This window comes from Etheostoma cragini, chromosome 9 (assembly GCF_013103735.1).
Source record: "Etheostoma cragini isolate CJK2018 chromosome 9, CSU_Ecrag_1.0, whole genome shotgun sequence".
Lineage (NCBI taxonomy): Eukaryota > Metazoa > Chordata > Actinopteri > Perciformes > Percidae > Etheostoma > Etheostoma cragini.
The window spans coordinates 24,469,313-24,491,331 of record NC_048415.1 but is presented as its reverse complement, the minus strand read 5'-3'; the positions used below and the strand labels follow the sequence as shown (position 1 = coordinate 24,491,331).

Genomic DNA, 22,019 nt, shown 5'->3' with positions numbered 1-22,019 from the left:
TTTGGGCCGTGGATTAGGATTTCCCTTTGAGCACCTGCTGGAACCTGGTCTCTCTGGTCACAGAGAATCTGGTGGTTCCAACATTGGGCTACCAGAAGACAGCAAAAACTGGATTTAGAAGAAGGTTGTGTGGGGTTCCTCCAACATGCATGCTAGGTAGACTACAATTAGAAATGGTGCTTTATTGCAGTATTGCCCAAAGAAGATAAGATAAGAAAACCTTTATTTGTCCCACAGTGGGGAAATTGCAGTAAATACTGGTAGTATAAAAGTATTGTAGAAGGGCAATGCACATAAGTCAGATATTGCAAACTGTGTTATACAAAAGCTGCACATGAATTTGTAAAATTGCACTTATGAAAATTGCACAAATTAAAATTATGCCAAGATATACAGCGGAAGTACAACCATATTCAATCTCTCATCGGTACCCATCCACAGTCTGCAGTCACTCTATCCATAACCACAGCTTACCACAACACACCTGAGTAAATACCATCACACACACACACACACACCAGGCTCAGAGAAGGACAACTGACCTGAGACCGAGTCTACAGGCTCCCTCCAGATTCTATCGTAGTAGCAGCAGGACCTGGCCTGTGTCCCAGGAGCCAGGACCTCTTTGAACCGCTGCAGATCAGACAAGAAGCTCTTTGTGTGGGACTGTGATGAGGAGGCATGACCAAAGTTTCCATGACACGCTTTTCTACATATTCCACACGTCTCTTTTTTGAATAAATGCTCCAAGTCTCTCTGTATTGCTAAGTCAAATGTTGACAAAGGATTATTTAGAATTTCTTTTCAGAATATACTTTAATTTGGGATGTCTCTGGAGAACATGGCATTGAAATGATAACAGTTTTGCCCTCCCTTTGGGTAAATGGATAATATGATTACCATATTACCATCCTTTGTTCTTTATCCCATCACAGTCCATGCTGCATCTCCTGATGTGGGACAGCAATCTCGCGACTACAAACCCGCAGGACAACCAAATAGTGTTCAGCTGAGCTTTTTCACAAGTAGGTGAGTATAGTTTCCATCCAATCCATTGAACAAATTAACTTCTTTCCTACTCAATAGTAAAATAATTAAACAATTTACAGATTGAAGTGGTAAGTGAGTGAACTAGTTGAAAGACTGTCCTAAAGGACTCCGAGGTCACGGAGGCCTGCTGCTAGAGGTCAGTTTCTGCTCTGCGGAGCAAATGCTTAATTAAATATTTTAGATGGTTTGGAGAGCCGGGGGTAGAATTGGCTTGCCTGGTGAAGCAGGCGGGTGCAGCACTGGGCAACGCCTGGAGACCTCATTAGATGGCTGAGAATACTAAAACAATCCATGAAGGCATCACGGCGGGGATGGGAATGTTGGGATTCCCTGAAGGAACTCATTCAAATGTCACATACTGGTGCCGTCACACACATGGTTGATGCACAATGACTGAGCATCAACTTTAGACTTGTAGCTTTTCTTTTTGGTGTAGAATCTAATTAACTTTTTGCACATGAATGTATGTTATTTGAAAGTGTAAAGAAATAGCTAAAATAAATCGGAAGTTTTTTCTATTTGATTAATGCGTATGTGCTGTCATATGATGTCTTCTTATATATTTTAGATTTTTTAAGGCATTTTTTTTAACCTTTTATTAGATAGTGACAGTGGATAGACAGGAAAGTGGGAGAGAGATGGGGGGTGACACGCAGCAAAGGGCCGCAGGTTGGACTCGAACCGGGCCGCTGTAATGGACTCAGCCTACATGTGGAGCACGTGTCACCGGCCTCAGACCTAGGGGAATCTGGGCAGGTGCAGAGCTACAGGTTGGATAGCACTGTGGGTTGGAAAGAAGTAGAGAAACAGAAATGACGTCTTTCTCAAGCTGGATGGTTATTTCCTGTTTCTGAAGTGAACACACAACAGATCAGAGGCTACATTGGATTACTTCCATCAAATACATTACAACACAATAACAGGGTTGTGGGTGAGCTAGAGAGTCTTTTTGTATTTTTGATGTTTCATATATAACAATGTCATGTGATACCATGTAGGAAAGGCCATATGTTTCAACTAACTCTTCAAAAAGTGAAGTTGCTGGCTGTCCAATCTCTGGAGTGTTTTTAACTCTTGGGCTTACTTTCATGATGGTGTAGTAGCACCATCTATTGATAAAACAGGGTAGTAGTAATACTCTGATGTCAGAACATTTAAATTAGGGGAATTATTGAGCCTACTGTGGAAAAACAGTGGAATCCTCTGAGAGCCTAAAACACAGTTATAATTGTGTCCCTGTATGCGTTCAATTCATAATTGTATTACCATGCCAATCCAACATTGGATACAATACATATTTTTACACTATAATTTGGCAGATATATTTTTATGGTTTCATTTTTTGGTAAGTGAAGCAGCCATTTTAAACAGTGTTTCAAAGAAGAAATCATAATTTAAAAAAAGTCCCAATTAACAGAAAACAACTTGGAGTTGAAGTACACTAAAGATTTGCCATTTATTTTTGAAAAAGTAATCATAAAAGGCACAGTCCACAAATATATTCATCACACAACACAAATCATTGCAGTAAATTCAAGTCATTAAAGAGCAAATGAAAGTAAAGTACTATCGTACATGATTATATAAGTGGTGATGTACATTAAGTTGTAAATAAATAGAATTGTCATATGGATTACATACAGACATTTCTGCAAAAATAATAACTAGCTACAGTAATGAAAGCTACTGGTCCTAATCTTGTACACAATAACTAACAAAGATTTTTGATTCAAAATCTATATTTTAAACTTAAAAAGTAAAACCATTTTCAGTTATTCATGTCATAAACATGGCATGTTATGTCTTACTCCATCTTAAAGAAATGTCCTGAATAAAAAACAACTGCAACACAAACTAAAATTAAGAAATAAAAAACCACAGCAGCCACTGACACTAAAAATCACAATGACCAATACCAGTACTGGAGGAGTGGAAGGTAGCACTGATCATTAGCACCAATCCTACAGAAATGTCCTAAAGAGTACTGCTACACAGACCTTTGGTTACAAGTAGAGAGAGGAGTATTAGGTTGAATATGTTTCCTAGAGTGGACTGGGACTGTGTAGGCCTCAATTTCCCCTGAAAAATGCACTTTTAAAGTGCTCATATTATGCCTATGTTATGGGTTTACAAAGTCCTTACCTACACCCTCATACTCTGCTTCTGACTGGCTAGTAGTCCTTACCTAGGTACTGTCAGGGCCCTCATACTCTGCTTCTGACTGGCTAGTAGTCCTTACCTAGGTACTGTCAGGGCCCTCATACTCTGCTTCTGACTGGCTAGTAGTCCTTACCTAGCTACTGCACATGTGCGGCTCCCAACAAAGACGAAACAGAAGTGGGATGTCTCACTCTGTAGCTAAAACAGAGAGCTCATCACACAGGGTGAAAAGGGGAGCTGCAGCAGTGTGTAGTACAACAAAAATATGGTGTTTTTAGAAAATTAAACCATGTAAACCTATTCTGATATAACCTCTAAATACATTTATGAACCTGAAAATGAGCAGAATATAAGTACTTTAAGTTTCTGGTGATCACTCAAATACTGTTAGTGTTATCTATCTACGAGTAAATATAGTAAACTAAGACAACTGTTAAGTTAGCTGCCGGACTATTTCTGTTTGTTTCTATAATGTACTGACTGCTAGTCACTGTTACTGTCAACGTACCATTAATCTGACCCACCACCATGTAAACTCAGAGCAGCCAATGGGTGGTACAGTACCTAAGGATTGCTTTGCTTTATTTGGTGGAAGGATAGAGATAAAAATCCCTTAAGCTTTATTTCACTGACATGGAACATATGAAGTACAGGGGTGAGTTATTTTTCCGTTGACCGAGAGGCCAGAGTTCACAGGTGGCTAGCTCTGAGGCGTTGAGGAGACAGGCTTCTTTTGCTGTTAAATGCCTAAGAAAAAGATAATAATGCTGATTATAGTTACAACTATTGAGTCAAATTAAAAGAAAACAAATCCAAATCTTTTTGATATGTACATACCCTTAAGGCCATGGGTGGGCATGCTTATTGTTTAGTGGAAAGAGTGATACATCTGAATTTAAAAATGAATCTTGTAATCTTGTAAAATTGTACGAGTAACTGAGCGATGTTAAGCCAACAAAAGGATGCAATCCACCTGAACAAAACCCTAAATGATACCTATCTTTTTGTGTTTGATTGCACTGTCAAATGTTATAGAGACTTACAAGATTGCGACTTGGGCTGAGGGAGCGAGATCGCACAGGGCTGGCGCTCCTGCTTCGACTCCACTGCAAAAAAAGACAAATCCCCGGCAAATACATGAGCCCATGTATATGTACTTTCATGCTCTTACATTATTCTCTAGAATACAACTAAATTAAGGATATGTTTGAAGTCTTATGCAGTCAGTACCGTAGCGCCCCTTCGAGTCACAGCCTCGCCCTTTACTACCACCACATCTCCCTCCACCAAGGCCGGCCACACGTGGTACATCACCAGAGGGGCAGTGAACTCAGAGTCATAGCTGCGGCGATACCTGTCGGGGAGAGACACAGGGGAAGAGAGTGAGGGCGAGCTGTGGATATTTATGTGTGATAGGGTGACATCTACTGCTAGAGAGACTGCAGTTCATAGGCTCATAGCTTACAATGATTGTATGGAAATGTGGCAAGATATACATATATATATATATTTACATTTATTTATTCAGGGACGGTTCACTGAGAGGCAGCCTCTCTTTTGCAGGAATGCCCTGATCACATTCACACGCGTTTTTTTCTAGGTTAAGGGCCTTGCTCAAGGGCACCTCAGCGGTGGTAATGAGGGAGGGACAAGCTCTTTCACTTTCCCCACCCAGACTTGATCCTGTTTGTCATGGGATCGGACCGACAACCTCCCGGTCACAAGCTCTCGTCTTCTCTAACCTTTAGGCCACCACTGCCTACTGACATGTACACTTGAGCCCGAGAACTTTACTCTCTAAAACCTCCGGTGACGTCTTTTAATTGCTGTGGCTATTGTGCAGCGTAATTTCCATCTTTGACTCGCTTGCTTTTATGTGTATCCGTGTTAGATAGTTTGGGTAAGCTCGGATGTATTATTGTGTATTTATTCCCTTCAATTTTCACTTAGCTCTTTACAACACTTAACAAGTATTTATTTACTGTGCTGTTTTTAATGTTTTAGCTTGTTTTTTAGCTTACGGGTCAGTGTGGAAGGTGTACCTTGTTTTCCATTCTGGAGTGGAATCTTCCTGTGTTTGTTGCTGTTATAAATATTGTATGTTTGTCATAGACCTTAATGTGATTTTATGTCTGCTGAAGACCAAATTTTCTTGGGGATAACAAAGTTAAAGTGGTAGTTGGGGTCAGCATATCTGTTAAAGAACACAGAATAAAGGACTGACCTGCTGTCGTTGTAAAGTTCTCCATCACAGGCAAAGGCCAAGTCAAGCGGGGGGTCCAATGTCTGCATGGCAAAGGCCACCCTGCATGTCTCCCTGATCAAACCACTGATGAGGACAAAGTCCACTTCCGGCGGGAAAGAGATCCGAGGGTTCACGTTCATGGCATTGATCACATCCTGGGGAGATTGAATTTTAAAAAAAAGTCACACACAGACGGACGCCCGGTCCTTTTCAGCAACAAACTACAATAACTTGTTCAGTAATGTTGCAGAAGACACATGAGAGGAGTGTTTAGTCCTACATTGATGCTGGCCTGAATGTCATAAAGGTCCAGGTTTCTGACGATGTAGTCCACAGCTGCATCCTCCAGACTTTCTATCCCAAAGTGGGATGGGGACAACGTCTTTCTCACGCGCAGCTTGAACTGACGGTAAGCCAGTTTTGCTGTCTTAAAGGATTCCTGAGACGTGACAAGATGACAAGAACATTTTACAGTCAGTTGCTCCATATGCCAGCCAATCCCTATCCATCCCTGAATAAATCAAGCAACTAGGCAGTCCAAATAAACAGATACGTCTGTCATTTTCCCTGCATGCACTTCTGATCTGCTTGTCTCTACAGGTGGCTCTAGAGTAATTACAGTCATACCACGACAGCAATGAAGATGATTTTCTGGACCATCTCTAAGTCAGCAATGTGGCGTCGAAGCAAGGTCTGGGCCTCAAGCCGCTCTACAGCGTACAGGTCGCTGAAGCGCGATACGAGGCGTGCGTAGCGGGAAGTGTTGGTGAGCTGAGCTCTGGTGGGCGACTCACTCCTCATGGGGCTGGAAGAGCGACTGTGCCTCAGCGAGGGGCTCGGAGAACGACTCCTCACCAACCTGAGAGAGACGGTGAGAGAAACAGCATCACTTGAGACAAGGTCTATGTTGTGGTATCTGTGTGCAGACAGTATTTAAATGTGGGTATACCTTTCCTGCAGCATGACTTTCTCTGTGCTCAGGTAGGACACTTCATCTTTCAGCAGGCGAATCTGCCGCTCATTGTCATCAAGAGCCTCCAGCTTTCTCTTATACATCTCCACCTGCTCATGTGCGGATCGCAAACTGAAACACAGACACGCTTCACATCAACAGAGGAGCACACACTGTATGTTGCATTTAAACATCAATATGTTACGGCAGTATTTTAGTGCATCACCTACTCTGCTTTCAGTTGCAGTATTTCATCTTCAGTGGCCAGCAGAGTGGTTGCTGATTTGCTCTTTGTCTCATCCAGTTCATTCTGAGTATCGACCAGTCTGGTAAAATCAAAAATCAGAACAAAACAATACTTTGCACATCTAAAACGTGAGACTGGTGCATTGGAGGGGGGCGAGTAGGTCAGAAAGTGCAAAGAAACTCCCGCACTCTGCCACTGTCTAACATGGAAGACGTTTCCAACTGTCACATGTAGCCTATTTTTGCATGCTAAACAGTGTGTGGGAGTTACTTTGCTAAATAAAGAATCAGAAAATGTAATAGTATTGTACATTTCAGGACATGTAATTCAATTATATAAATATCCCTTTGTCCATGGACTTCCAAATACAAGTTAGGGTTGGAACTCCGGCCGAATGCAGTCCATTGCTCTACTTCTACTGTCTCATGTCTCATGTCTCATGTCTCTTAGACTCACTCTGCTCTGATAGAGTCCAACTGCCGGAGAGTGGAGCACAGCTGAGTGTCCTTCCTCTGCAGCTCACTGTCATGGGTGACGGAGAGCTCCCTTATCCTTCTGTCTTTTTCCGCTGAATCCTGATAATAAAAAATGATGACACAGTACAAATGATCTACAGTGACTACATTAAAATATGGCCAAATAGAGGCTAATGATATGACTTGGTTAAAAACATTTGTACACCGGATTAAACTCATTTTGATGGATTTGATAATGAGATATTTTGTGCTATTAAGCCACGTAACAGACGATGTCACCTGGATGAGCTGCAGGCTGGTGTCATCAGTGACCGAGGACCTCGCCATAGAGAAACAGGTCCCAAGCCACGGCAGCAGGCGCGTTTTGAGAGTGTCCACTCCAGCATATTGTCCACCTGAGTTGTGAGTGTATGCGGAATAGCTCGTGAGTGATTATAACCTGGTTAACACTTTGTAGATAAAAAACCAAATCCTATACTGCAGATGCAAAGCTCACCTTCAGCAGCTGTGTGGTTGAGGATGGCAAACAATTGTCCCTGGATCTTGGCAGTTAGTTCAATCAGCTCACAACATTTATTTAGATTCTGGTCACAGGATATAACCTGGTAGGGTAAATATGACAAAACAATTAGGCTAATAGTGACAGGGAGACTATTCAAACAGTCAAATTTGTTTGTTAAAAACTGTAGGGCATTTGAAATCATTTTTTTTTTTTTACATAATGTATTATATAGGCTTGCTGTTTTCAGATTTACTCTCTATATATTTACTGTTATAAGTAAATATATAATGCATAAATAGTGAGATTGTTTTTAATTAAAACATGTTAATTAGCCAGGATGCCAGTCGAACTTAGCCCTGCCCACGACATGCGAGGTTGGAATATTTAGGCTACATTTTAATATCTGATATATGTGTGTGTGTGTGTGTGTGTGTGTGTGTGTGTGTGTGTGTGTGTGTGTGTGTGTGTGTGTGTGTGTGTGTGTGTGTGTGTGTGTGTGTGTGTGTGTGTGTGTGTGTGTGTGTGTGTGTGTGTGTGTGTGTGTGTGTGTGTGTGTGTGTGTGTGTGTGTGTGTGTGTGTGTGTGTGTGTGTGTAAAGCAGGTTATTCAACAGGGGGTCCGAGGGGGTTCTTAGAGTAAGTGCAGAGGGGGACGCCAAATCCTGTCTGAAATGTTTTTGAAAGTTTCTTTTTTCATAAATTCAAACAAGTCTGAAAATATACAATTATATGAATGCAGCCTACTATTAGGAAAGATAATTTGACCTTTTTGTGAAAAAAAAAACAAACATTTAATGTACACATTAAAGATAAAGCGTACTATAGGTAAAGTAAAGTAGCCATAGAGGTAAGCTTGTTTAACATTAAAATGTGATGTGTAAAATAAAATATATCTATTAATTCTTGTACATCCAGCCCAGTTTAACATTCAACTTAATTGTATACAATATATGCAGTGGTAGGGGGTCACTACTCCGTCTCTCCTTCAGCTAAGGGGTCTTTGGTCTAAAAACCGTTGTAGACCCCTCCCTGGTTTAGAGTAATCAGACAGTGGGTGTTGTTTCTTGTGTGTACATTGGGTGTCGCTGGGCTGCTACCTAGGCGAAGTTATAAAGGTAGGAACACCTGTTTGGTAGGACTGTTTTCGGCAGGTGTTTGGGAAACCCGGATGGTTTTTAGACTTGAGCGCTGTGGCGCCAAACCTGTAGTGTTTTACAGTGTATGGTTTTACCGCTGAAAACGGAGAAAAATCAACATTTTCCTGCTGCACGGTGAAAGCAAATACACGTATTGTTATTCTGCAAAAGAAGGAACAGCCTGCAGGTTCTTGAACGTTACACACATTAAGGTAACATCAAAGAACTGTGTGAGTACAACCCCCCCCCCCCTCAGTAGTTTACAGAAACGACAGATAACATTGGAGAAGCAACAGGTATCCATGTTGCTAACTCCTTATATTTGCAACACAGTAACACTTTATTTTTTATTTTATTATGACACTTATGTGCATTTATAGATAGCATAATGTGTAAATTGAATTTTGGACATATCACTGTCGGTCCCTCTGCAAAGCGCTGTTGCACTTTAGCTGCACCGGAAGTAACAGGACACGAACCATCTTAAAAGTAAAAGTTCTTTGGTATAGTCAAACTGTAGCCATGACGACTGGCGTCCATAGCAACCAAACTCAACCGGGAAATCAATGTCTTCTGAAAGAAGTGCATTCCTTTGCTGTATTAGTTTAAATTATGTCATGCATCATCCAAACCACCGTGCTTCAACTGTATTATCCGAAAAATAAAATAATAATGGGTAAAAAAAAATTACATAGTGGGGGGGGAAATCAGAAGTTGACAGTAAACAAAGCCATTAATAATTGTCTAGAGGAGAAGGATAACATCCCAACGCTTTGACTAAAACCGTTTCAAGTGTACACAAATGTAACCGTTACTCACTAACTCTTGAAATTACCACCGTGGAACAGAGAGCGAGGCAGGCCGAGGACACTGAAGTGCTTGGGTCAGATTTAGGTCTGTCATTAGTTATTGATGAACTTACATGGTAGTCTTTTTGCCAGCTCTCAAGCTTGTCCTGTAAGACGCTGAAGGAAGATGTATTGGTCAGTCTCCTTAACGTGTCGGCCATGTCCGCCCACAATCACTAGCTCGGAGGTTTAAAATGCCCAAGGGAGGAGGACAACAGTCGCCGGGGGTGTAGGCTAATCTCTGTGCAGTCAAAATTCCTGTTCTGCCGGCAGCTTTCTCCACCTACGCCACAGCTGCCAAGCACCGCCTCAGTTGTGGTAACCAAGTGAGGAGACGACTTTACAACCTATAACCACAGTGCTTTGAAAAATAACTCATGGCTGTCCATCCTCTGCAGTGTTATGTCCCTCTGTCCCTGAAGTAAACACGATTGTAATGTCATACTGTTAAACGACACCTATGCCCAGAGTAAACCACGTGGCACAGTACCGCATATGATGTTTCCTAAGTGGCTGTGTTGGATAAAATCCGATTATAATACAGTTGCCATACTAAACTGAATTATACGTACAGAGAGTCATATTATTAGCATACGTTGACCTACTCTGTTGTTGTTGTCAAACTGATCCTGTTACCGATCAACTGTATTTTTTTCCTTTCGTTGACTTTGTAAAGTGCCTTTGAATACCTAATAATGTATTGTATTATTACTATAAGTATAGGCTACAATTTCAACAAGATTACTCAATGTTTAGACTTCACAGCGTTATATTTGCTAAATTATATTTTTATATATTATAAAAAATGATTAGGTCAAAATTATAACAGACTAGAAACATAATATTTGTATAAAATACTTCTGAAACCGTTCCTCTTTTAATAACTGTGAACCCTTTTTATTTAAATCAATTACTGCTTAGAATTTAATTTAAATTGATAAAGAGAGCTTGAGGATGAGAAGTGTTCTCTTATTAAATATCCACGCTTGGCAGGTCACCTATGGAAAATATGAATGGACATGTTTTTCTATTTTAGGACCCTTCTGTCATTGGCTTAAACCTGGAATGGACCATCTTTTATCGTCAACAGAAAATATGCTTTTAAAAAAAAGGTTCAGTGCAAATAAAAATGCCATAGCTTTGTTATCATTCGCATTAACGCAACATTTTTCTTAATATATAAATATCGTCCTTTCAACAACTCACAACAAAACCATTTTTTCGCCTTCCTCGGTGAAAAGTGGTACGCCCCATGTCACTCTGGAACCAGGAGAGGGAGGGTCAACATGGCGTCTGAACAGGTCCGTTATTTTCAATATTTGTTGTCTTTCTTGCATTGTTTTTTTTTCTTCTTCTCATGTGTTTGCTCAGAACCCAATGCTATATGTTCCCGAGTGACCTAAAGTAATAAATAATAATGTACTGGGCTTTATTGTCGGCTCTACGTGTAATAAATAGCAGCCTCCCCTTCGTTATTAGCTAGCGTTAAATGGAAAAGAAATGCTAATATTGTAACGTTAGCGTATCTGCTGTTAAACAACAACGTAATTTAGCTAATACAGATGGCGTAGAAGCTGCATGGTGAGACACTCGAGTGTATTTCTATTTTGCTGCTAGTATGAGTGCAGTTTATTTTTAGTTTTGGCCACCGACAGACAGTCGCGGGGCATTTAACTGAGATGCATTCCATCGCAGAGCACATGAGACATTGAAATGAGTAGGAGCTAAAACCTAAAGTTAAATATGGCTATGGACAGTAAATATTCATTCGTGGAGAACTGAGACCGTTTCATACACAAAGAAATCCATGTTTTACAACTCCCGAGTTAGAAAAGCAGGAAAACAGCATAAAAACACTGTGATTTTGAGGTATGAAAGTAAGGGATGGAATTTTATTTTAAATTCTAGTCATAGTTTAAAAAAAAGTATGTAAGGAAATTGTTAATTTTGGCGTGGTATTTCATGATTTAAAATGAATTACTGATTTCTTATGTACCTTCTTACTGCAAAAAATATATAGACTTTAGTGGCATGCTTTAGAGATTGCTTGGTCTTCCAGGAGAGTTCCAATGGGCCCATGAAGAAGTCCATGCGAGAAAAGGCTATAGAAAGACGCTGTATCAACAAGGAACACAACAGTAACTTCAAAGCAGGCTACGTACCCATAGAAGAAGAACGTCTTCATAAAACAGGGCTGAGAGGACGCAAGGGAAACATGGCTGTTTGCATCGTCATCCTCCTCTTCCTCCTCGCCTTAATTAACCTCATTGTGAGTACTACAAACTTGTCTGATGGATTCCCTTGATAGAACCTTCTTGATAAAGATGGTACAGAGTTGACACAGAGTCATTGATCATTATGTGTTGTTGCATCGTGGTCTTTTAAAATCTGTAACATCTCCACTGTCCCTCAGATCACTCTGGTAATATGGACAGTGATTCGAATCGGTCCGAATGGGTGCGACAGCATGGAGTTCCATGAGACTGGCCTACTGCGTTTCAAACAGAAGGCGGACATGGGCATCGTTCATCCATTGCACAAGAGCACAGTAGGAGGTCGCAAGGACCAGGACCTAGTCCTTGTCGGCAACAATAATCCGGTGAGAATTTTGAAAACATATAAAATGACACAATGTGTGCCCACGTTTAGATATCTTCTTTTATTTTTATGTATGTTGTTCCAGGTTGTGTTCCAGCAAGGCACCACTAAGCTGAGTGTTGAGAAGGACAAGACCTCAGTTGTCAGTGACGTTGGCATATCCTTCACAGACCCCCGCACACAGACCACATTCTTCAGCACAGACTTTGAAAACCATGAGTTCCATTTGCCCAAAGGAGTCAAAGTTCTCAGTGTTAAAAAGGCTTCCACAGAAAGGGTGTGTATAATCCTAGTTTCGCTTCTGCCAGACCTTAGTCCACAACGCTGTGGAGGAGGGTTTGGCTCGTCCAAACAGCTTTCCGGGATGGGGAAAAAACGTACTCTGATTTATCGGCATTTCTTTAAACCAATCACAATCGTCATGGGCAGCACAAAGCCTCCGACAGAGCCACGGTGTCGCTGCAAAATTGCCACTGGAAGGAAGTTGTTTTGGTGGAACGTGTACATTCAAAAGTAGTTTTAGTCGTCAGAAAACTCTGATTGGACAGATAGTCTAGCTAGCTGTCTGGATTTACCCTGCAGAGACCTGAGGACCAGGTAACCATAGTCCTCAGAAATCCACCAAAGTTTAAAATTCCAACACAAAGAAAAGTGGAAAGTAACAAACATTTGGCGGAAAAGGCCGTGATCTGGCTGAATTCCCAGCAGCACCGTAGAAATCCCAGAAGTGGAATGCTAATAACAGCTGATAGCTATAAAAAACAAGTAATAATAACACCAGTTAATGTGTTAGTGTTTCACAACCCGTGCACAAAGTAGTATCAGCACACAATAACCCCAAATGGCTAAGTGGAATTTTGCAAATGAATAAATAAATCGCTAAAAATAAGTCCAAAGGGACACACCAAACTTCATCAGTGTAGGATGATGGAAGTTTAGACTCGGGTAGAATATTTAATGTTTTATCATTTTCTTTAATTTAGTTTTTTAACATGGCAATGACTTAACATACACAGAAATGCTGGAGTATCTTCAGAATAAGTATCTGGTTGGCGTGTTTCCCCCCCCTTTCTCACCTAGCTGTCCTGTCCATTAAAGGTGGAATCGCCCATTAATACAGTTTCATGTACAATATATGCATCCCTGTGAAATATAATTCTCTCTGTGTTTCATGTTGGCTACTGCTAGTCTTGCTAATTAGGCCTACGGTGTTAGCTTCCACTTGGGCAGAGCCTGGGTTAAATGTTACAGCATTAAATGTGCCTTTCTCGCTCATCATTTCCCATTTGTAAGCTTGTTGTATTGTTGCATTCACATTTAATTTGTAAGCGTTTACAAATCGCTTGTCTCTTGATTTTAGATCACCAGTAGTGCATCATCTGACCTGAACATTAAGGGGGACAGCAAGGCCATCATTCGTGGAAACGAGGGTGTCAACATCATGGGCCGTACTGTAGAGTTCAAAATGGGTGGAGGCATCGAACTCAGAGCTGTAAGTATGGAGTGTAGCAACATGTCCTGTTGACATGTTTTCCCATAAAGAGTCCTTTAAAATTAAGGTTGCTCTAAACTCTTGCATGAAAACAGTTTAAAGCTGACGTAGATGAATATGTGAGGATTTTTCTTTTCTTTGCAGGAGAACAGCATCGTCCTCAACGGATCAGTCATGTTCAATGCTACACGCATCCCTAATTCCGCAGGTGATGTGTATTTCGATGAAGGCATGGAGAGGTATAAGCTCTGCATGTGTGCAGATGGGACTCTGTTCCGTGTGCAGGTGAAATATCACAACATGGGCTGCCAGACTTCAGACAACCCATGTGGAAAAGCTCACTAGGAGACCTTTCCACAGAGTCTGCTTTTACATCTCACTACAGTCTGTCGCCACTGTCAAATTACAAATTTGCAAATATAGAAACTTCTATAAGACATAAATCATGACTTGCACATCTCTCAATACCTACACCCAACAAATTCTGTATTCCTCGTGTTGGTTGCTAAACAGGAATTGTGTTACAGATTGTTGCCACTTGGCCAAAGATACAAACATACTCTTAAGTTCTGAATTATTTTATTGTTCTGCAGGTGTGCCAACTTCATCTATGAATGTGTAACGCCATTTCGGTACATAACATACCACTCCCAGATTTAAAATCATAGTGTGGTTTACACTGCCAATCAATAGGAATTAGAAGCTACAATATTTACTTTTTGCCTTACCGTCCAGTATAACTAATATACAACCCTCGTAGACGGGTTGCATAAGATTCTATTTGCTCATGTGTTGGGTTCTGGCAGCTTTGTTTGACACTTATTTTGTTATATTCACCTTTGACAAGTGACACCACATGATTATGATTTACTTAACGTTACATTTGGGAAGAACTGAAAAACATATGTTTTAAGCCATCAAGTAATGCTTAGGTAGAGTATTTCTTTGGACTGTCTATATGCACGTGCCAATGGGTTTACAAGAGAATATAATATATATGTAATACTAATTTTGTTGCAGATCCTTTTTTACAGCAAAAATAATACAATATTGAAAATCAGAAGGAGAAGATATGCTTGAGATGAATGCAGTTTGAAGCCTATATAAAGTGTTTTGAATTTTGTGCAATATAGGATAACATATTTGACTTTCATTTGGCTTTGGATTGTTTTGTCTGTTTTATAACAGGGCTGAAGTTTGAAATGTCAGAAAGTAATTGTTTCTCATAGCATTAAAGACGTGATGTTTGTTGTGAGAAAACAGTGTTTTTTATGTATGAATTATTTCATTTAATTTCCCCCCCAACATTTGGTTGTTTCAATAAAGAAACATGTTGCTTTGTGAAACTTCTTATCATTGGTTTTGAGGAAATGCCTCAAGTCTTTACATGGTCATTTAAACCATAAAAGATCTTACAGTTTCATTGCCTAATGGAATGTGCAGCCGTGGCATGGTCCTCCTTGTCATAAATGTTCAGGATCATAGTAATCGATCATACATAAAGAGGAAAACCATCACAGTAAGACATTAATTAACCAGACCCGTAAATGATTGAATGAATCACAGAATGGCATCTCTAGGGTGGGTGAGCGTTAAGCTCAACGCAGCAAAATACTCTTCAGACTTTGATCAGAACGGACGGAGACTGTCAACGTTAATACGCTGGGTGTGAAAAGACAGTCACCAGTTTTCCTGTCTACTTGGCAAAGAGTGTACACAAAGGTGAGTTTGATTTTTTTTTTTTACCTAATTTCCTGTTTATATATATATAGTTTTCCACATGGCAATGACTAAACGGCCACAGAAATTCTCAGGTATATTCAGAATAAATATCTGAATGAGGATCCCAACAGAGGTGCTAAGGTGACCTCTTTTAATTTAATATGTTACTGTGATGGGTGATATACGTTTTACATTTGGTCTTATAGCATTGGAGTATTGATTTTTGCTATTTGAGTGAATCTCTGAATTGTCATTCATCATCTGTCTGTACTCTCAGGAGCGGTTGTGATGGCAGTGGCAAAGGGGCCGTCCCTGGCTGCTGTGCTGCTCCTCGTCTCCTCTGGCCTCCATTGCTCCTCTCTCCGTCCTCCCTGTCCGGAGTCCTGCAGCTGTCAGAAAGCTCCCCTGTTGAACTGTTCCTCCTCCGGCCTTTCCTTGGTGCCACAACACGTCCAAGACTCTGTCAAAGAGCTAGACTTGTCCCATAACCTCCTTGACACTGTAACGCTCGACCGGCCGCATATTAACCTCAGGAGTGTATTGCTGGGGAACAACAGTATCACACACTTGTCCCTCTGCATTGAGAGAGACCTTGGAAGCCGATATGTCAGAGGTAGAACCCTAAATCGTTTCAGACTTTCGAGAAGACGGGGATGTGTATCTTGGGCCCCCACCCTGCAGCTGCTATCTGTTGAGAGGAATCATCTTGAGCAACTCCCACAGGGTGAGTCAGTGTAAAATGGTAATGCACCCATAAAATGCTGTCACAGCAGTATTATTTTTTTCTTTGGCTAAAAGTACTCATTACGCAGAATTTCCACTGTTAATGGTTAATTGTAATATTGGCTCATTATTTGCACTTTCATGCTGTAGTTGGTCAAGGTGGAGCTAATTTAATTGCTTTATAAATGGCTGGGTATTTAATCTATAACATCGTCACATTTTATATATAAATATATATATATAAAATCTTATATGTTTGTATGCAAAATCTAAGTCTGAATCACTGATAGAGCAATAGAAAGATTTCCCTCAAATGTAAGGGAATATGATTATAAAATAACACAGTAGTGGGAATACTCAAGTAAAATACAAGTATCTTGCAACTGTACTTAAGTTACTTACGGATATACTGTATTAAATACAATAATAATCCTAAACATAACACACACAACTCACACAATTTTAAACAATTAGCCACTAACATTAATGGCATTGCCAACAGATAGGAGTCACACTTCAGGCTTTAATTGTGTACAGTACAGTGTTCACAATAATGCGTTGTATCTTATGACTTATAGACCACCCCCAACAAGTTCAAAGTCTAAATAGTTACATGAAATGTCTATTGTCTGGGTGTGTACCCACAATATATTCATATACCGTCGTATCTCTGGGATGGTCTCAGGTGTTTTGACAGGAGATAAACACACACTTGAACCATCACTTTTAAATGCTTGGAACATGTCTGTGTGTCCCTGTGAAGAACAGAAGTGCAATGCGAGAGGTTTCATGATATATTCTGTGGATACTGCATGACAGTTTGTTTCAACTGAATAAATGTGCTAGGCCTGAAAAGTAAAACTGGCAAATATTTTTCACAAACAATGGCAAAGATTAGGGTCAAAAAGATGACTTTGTGCAGCAGAACTTGTTTCGGGTCATTTCCTGTGGGAACACCTGGGTCATTGAATCACATACATTTTTTTTTTCTTAAAAAGGTGCAGGTGATTAAATGTTATGCATCTGATAGTTGATAGATGATAAGTTCTACAGTCAACACTATGCACACCTTTAATTGCCCTCTGGAGTCTCAGAGAAAATGTCCATGAGTCAGACCTGAAAGGTTAAGGCTACCTCATAGGCCTATGGTTTACCAAATATACGCCTAATGCGTGGGTTTAGGGTCTACTAATTTGTCCGTATGGTGAAATAAGTGTGTGCTCTGTGCGTTGCTGTTATTTTCATATAGTGTATATTCATTTGAGTCTCACATATAAACAAACCCTTTCATTATCTTTAGTACTTTGCTCCATTTAGAAATGATTAAACCTCCCAAGATAATGACACTACACCCTTCAGCCAGTCAGTTTTTAACGACATTCCAGTGGCTTTAAAGAAAGGTGTAAACATGCAGTACAACTTAGCATCTTGTTATTTCATTGAATAGCTGCTGTTCAATTGAACATATGTGTGTTTCAAAGAAATGCATTTACTCTGGTTCCTTTTAAATGCATGTGTGGACAGCCCATTTACTTAGCAAGAGCGGGGTTGACAGTTATACACTTCTTTCCTGTTTGGTATTCAGCCCACAGCACCCTCAGTGCCTTTCTAATGAAGCACATACCCACAGTGCCTTACTTCAACCCAGCAGTCTCAGGGAGATTGTCTCAGGCTAGTGAAAAGGAGGAGAAATCACGGGATGAGCACCACAGAAAGATTCTGAGCCCTTAGTTAGTCATACTGTTAAGTGGGTTCACAGTGAAAACAAGTCAGAAGAATTTGGATTCATGTTCTAGGGAAGAGGTGTTCATTGATTCAGACATTTTACACCATTCACTATCTAGAAGTCCAGAAAGAGAGAGAAGTCTGTAGATGATCTTATTTGATTTCAACATAATAATAAACAAATCACCTTCATAGTTAAAATAACGTGACCTTGCTAATCACAGTGAAGGATGTAAAGCAGTACAGGACTAAGAAAACCAATAACAGACCAACTGTTGGTATTATAGAAAACCTCTTTGCTCCCTTCAGAAGCCACCCCATCATCGTTGTGGAGTTTCAATTATAACTCTTGCTTTCTGTCATCCAGGGCTGGAAGGTAGTGAGTCCTTACAGGTTCTGCAGCTCTCCTTCAACAGGATCTCAACTCTTCAACCAGGGGAGCTTAGTCACCTTCGACAGCTAAAAGAGCTCCACCTACAACATAACCTCATCACAAGTCTCCATCCACAGATGTTCGAGGATTTAGCCCAGCTGCGGGTAACACCGTTTAAAAAAAAATCTAATTTATTGAAAACATGCACAACGAACTCAGTCTCCCAACACTAGTTTTTTTTTGTTTATGGGTAATTTTTTGAAAAGTATTTTCTTATAAAAATATAGCTTTTAAATTAGAAAAGTTTTCATTTAATCTTTTTAGCAATCACATTAAATGTGTCAACATATACTGTATGTCCAACTTGTGCCCCTCTCAAAGGTCCTTGATCTGAGCTTCAACATGTTGACCAGCCTCCATCCTCTGATCTACCTTTCTCTACGTAACATTGGGGCGGATGTTAGGCTGGACGGGAACAGGTGGCAGTGTGATTGCGGCATGCGCAGTCTAAGAACATGGCTGGCCTATGACAGCAGCAGAGGCCTGGAGTCCTGGAGCATGGTGTGTGCTTCCCCGTCCAGCCTCTCCGGCAGAGACATGCTGCAGTTGGAGGAGGATGACCTGAACTGTTTTGGCACTGAAAGAGGGCCGGAGCTTCACCAAGATGTGACCGTCTATAGTGGCTCTGAGATACTGCTGTCTTGCTCTACACAAGGTAAGTCAAAAAGGGCGAATTACATATAGATTAGGTCTGTCAAAATGAACGCAATAATAATGAGATGACGCAAAGTGCCAATCATTTCATATTTTCTGTGATTTGGGCATCTGTCCTCTTTGTAGTTTGGGAAATTAGGAAACAATGCAGCAGAAACAAACCTATGAGCAGAAATGGATAAAGAGTCTTTTAAATGGCAAGTTCATTTTCAAAGCCCTTCCAGATGGTTCTTTCAAAAAGACTAAAGTTATTTCAAGTCAAGTCTCAAATACCGCTTGCTGGCCATGCATAAGGCTGATGCAGAGAACCCTCCTCCCCATCGCCACTGGATAGTTTTTTGAGCATACAGTACCTTTTCATGGATTGTTGCAGTAATAATAAACAGTTGCATAAAGCAAGCATATTTGTCAGCTTTCATGAAAAAGTACATTTAGAATAGATAAAAGGTGTGATTAATTTGATCTATTGCGAGTCAACTATGGACAATCATGCAATTAATTGCAATTAAATATTTTAATCAATTGACTGTGTGTGTGTGTGTGTGTGTGTCTGTGTGAGTGTGACAGAAAACAATGTAAGTCAGTCTAACGGCATGTTAATGATGTCTTTGTTGTAGATTCAGTGTGGTGGATGTCCAGTGGTCAAGCCTCTGTGAGCCAACCTCAGGCTGGTCTGCTCATCAGTGACATCACAGAGAGAGACACAGGACTTTATGTGTGTGTGTCAAAAGAACACAACATTTTGTCTGTTTTCAACCTAAAAATCCGTAAAATAGCAGGTGCAAGAAGAAAAACTAGAAGTTTACCCAGAGCCAGAAGACAAATAGTCCCCCAAGGCACCCCAAATTTGATAGGTCAAGAAAGGAATCAGAGAGCTTCACAGCCTGACTTGACTCTGGCTGTGTGTTTGTCTGTTTTCATCACGTTTCTGGTAGCCTTTATCCTAGGAGTCCTAGCAAGACCTTGTATTGATGTACTTTGGAAAAGGGTCACAAAGAAGAAAAGATCTTCTGCAACCAACGCTGTCTCATCTGTAGAACAAAGACATTATCAGAATGAGGGCTACGACAATGATGAGGAACCAGAACATGTGGGAACTCACAGGGAAAGAAGAGTCACATTTAGCAATGTAGAAGACATCAATGTACAATATTATGATACCATACCCAATCTGGAAAGCAACAATAATGATGCAGTGATTGAATGTGAAGCAGCTGAGGCTGAGAAGGCTACTGAGTGTCTCGAGACAAACCAGAGAGATGGCAGGGAAGGCATTAAAGCGGGCCGCACACACAAAATAGAGTTTGAACACATCCCAGACCCTGTTGAGCTGGATGGGGGAAGTTCGTCTTCATGCTCAGATTCTTCACTATCTGATAAAGCATTTAATCAAGACAAAAAGACCCGAGGAGACGACTTAACACCCGACTCTCGTCAGCTGGCAGAGAACTCTGTTCAGCAGAGAGCTGATGCCTCAACAGCTGGAAAAGTAGATGGCCTAAGAGAACCTCCTGGATTTTCTTCAGAGCCCTTTGCAGATTGGTCACCACATGCAAATAACACCAACCTAACATACTGTGATCTGGGGCAGGAGAATGAAGAACAGTTTGAATTTAGCGATTCTATTCAAAGCACATCCACACGGTCCGACAGTGTATGTGGTTCTTTTAATGATTCTAAATTAATTGTGGCACCCTCTATTGATAAGCACAAGACTGATGATATGTCCAGCTCAATCTCATATGTCAGTGAGGATGAGGTTACACAACACATTGTGAACTCAGACCAAGAGGAGGAGGAGGAGGATATAGAAAGGAAACAAAATAATCCTGAGGTCACAACTTGCCTTAAACAGGATGCTAGTTTTGAACAGCAGATCAGACCTGCAGTCCAAGGTAATCAGGGTGATTACAGATATGACAAACACAGGCCTACAGTGAGACATGATGACTCCTTTTCCTCTTATTCAAGTGACAGTGATGGGGAGAACTACACAGTCAAAAAAGTGAGTGTTACCAGTCATGGTAAGAGTCTTGATACCCAAGCACCTTCACTACCTGCAGCATACTCATCCTCTTCAAGCAGTGAGAGTGAAGCAGAAGTCACAGACCTAAAAGGGAAACACAATAAAGACAGAGTGATCAGGTTGATCAAAATCACTGAGCCAGAAACTCTGTCAACTGACCTGGATGGCCTATGCATCCCGCAAATGAATAAGCGTGTGGCTATCAACGCCCCATTACCAGTTTCTGATTCATCTTCTAATGATGAGACTATGGATGTAACAACAAATAAGCAAGAGCAAAGAGAGGTGGACATGGCAGGACTTCCAGTCAAAGAGTATCAATCTGTAAGCCATGATGCCATAAAACCACAGTTGCCTACTCCCATCAAGAGGCGTGCCCCATTGCCACCTACTAATTCTTCTTCTAGTGGTGAGAGAACAAAGGAAACAATGAACCACATGCAAAAGAAAGGTGAGACGCACATGACAATGCTTCCAATTGGAGTGTCTCACAACATACGTTTGGATCATCCACAACCCCCCTGGCCTGCCCTAGATCTTGAGCATACTACACCCATCAAGAGGCGTCTAGAAATCAAAGCACCATCACCATCTTCTGCTTCATCTTCTAGTAGTGACAGCGAGGATGAAACACCACACCAGACAAAGAGGCCTGGGAAGGTGGAAATTACAGGACTTCCACTTCAACAATTTCAAACAGGAATCCATAATCCAGACACAAGGTGGCCTGCCCTTAATCTTGAGCATATACCTCGCATCAACAGACGTCTTGATATCAAAGCACCACCTCCTGATTTATCTTCTGGGAGTGGCAGTGAAGATGAAACAACAATCCACATTAAGAACCAGGAGCAAGGACAGATGAACATGGCAAGGTTTCCAAGTAAAGTATCTCAAGCTGTAAATTATGACCCACAACCACAGTGGCCGGCCCTTGAGCTGGAGCATACCACGCGCCTCAAGAGGCGTCTAGACATCAAAGCACCATCACCAGCTTCTGATTCAGCTTCAAGTAGTAACAGTGAGGATGA

General features: G+C 40.8%; 2 protein-coding genes across 3 annotated transcripts; one reads left to right on the top strand and one right to left on the bottom strand.

The window, feature by feature from the left end:
- Window positions 1-3,894: 3,894 nt before the first annotated feature.
- On the bottom strand, window positions 3,895-20,768 carry spata18 (spermatogenesis associated 18). 2 transcript variants are annotated; one of them, XM_034881773.1, is made up of 13 exons: window positions 20,749-20,768; window positions 9,690-9,815; window positions 7,627-7,732; window positions 7,410-7,525; window positions 7,111-7,229; window positions 6,638-6,733; window positions 6,405-6,539; window positions 6,083-6,314; window positions 5,736-5,894; window positions 5,435-5,610; window positions 4,441-4,564; window positions 4,254-4,316; window positions 3,895-3,957 (listed from the first exon to the last, which is right to left on the bottom strand). In XM_034881773.1, exons 2-13 carry the CDS (start codon window positions 9,774-9,776, stop codon window positions 3,901-3,903), a joined length of 1,470 nt encoding a protein of 489 aa, XP_034737664.1. In that variant the 5' UTR covers window positions 9,777-9,815; window positions 20,749-20,768; the 3' UTR covers window positions 3,895-3,900. The 2 variants fall into 2 exon arrangements, with proteins under 2 accessions (XP_034737664.1, XP_034737665.1); XM_034881774.1 differs by lacking the exon at window positions 20,749-20,768 and adding an exon at window positions 4,048-4,070 and having other exon boundaries at window positions 9,690-10,160.
- Window positions 10,843-14,858, top strand: sgcb (sarcoglycan, beta (dystrophin-associated glycoprotein)). Its single transcript, XM_034881775.1, has 6 exons — window positions 10,843-10,916; window positions 11,675-11,884; window positions 12,029-12,214; window positions 12,299-12,490; window positions 13,574-13,705; window positions 13,850-14,858. The coding sequence occupies exons 1-6, from the start codon at window positions 10,902-10,904 to the stop codon at window positions 14,048-14,050; spliced, it is 936 nt and encodes a 311-aa protein (XP_034737666.1). The 5' UTR covers window positions 10,843-10,901; the 3' UTR covers window positions 14,051-14,858.
- Window positions 20,769-22,019: the final 1,251 nt, after the last annotated feature.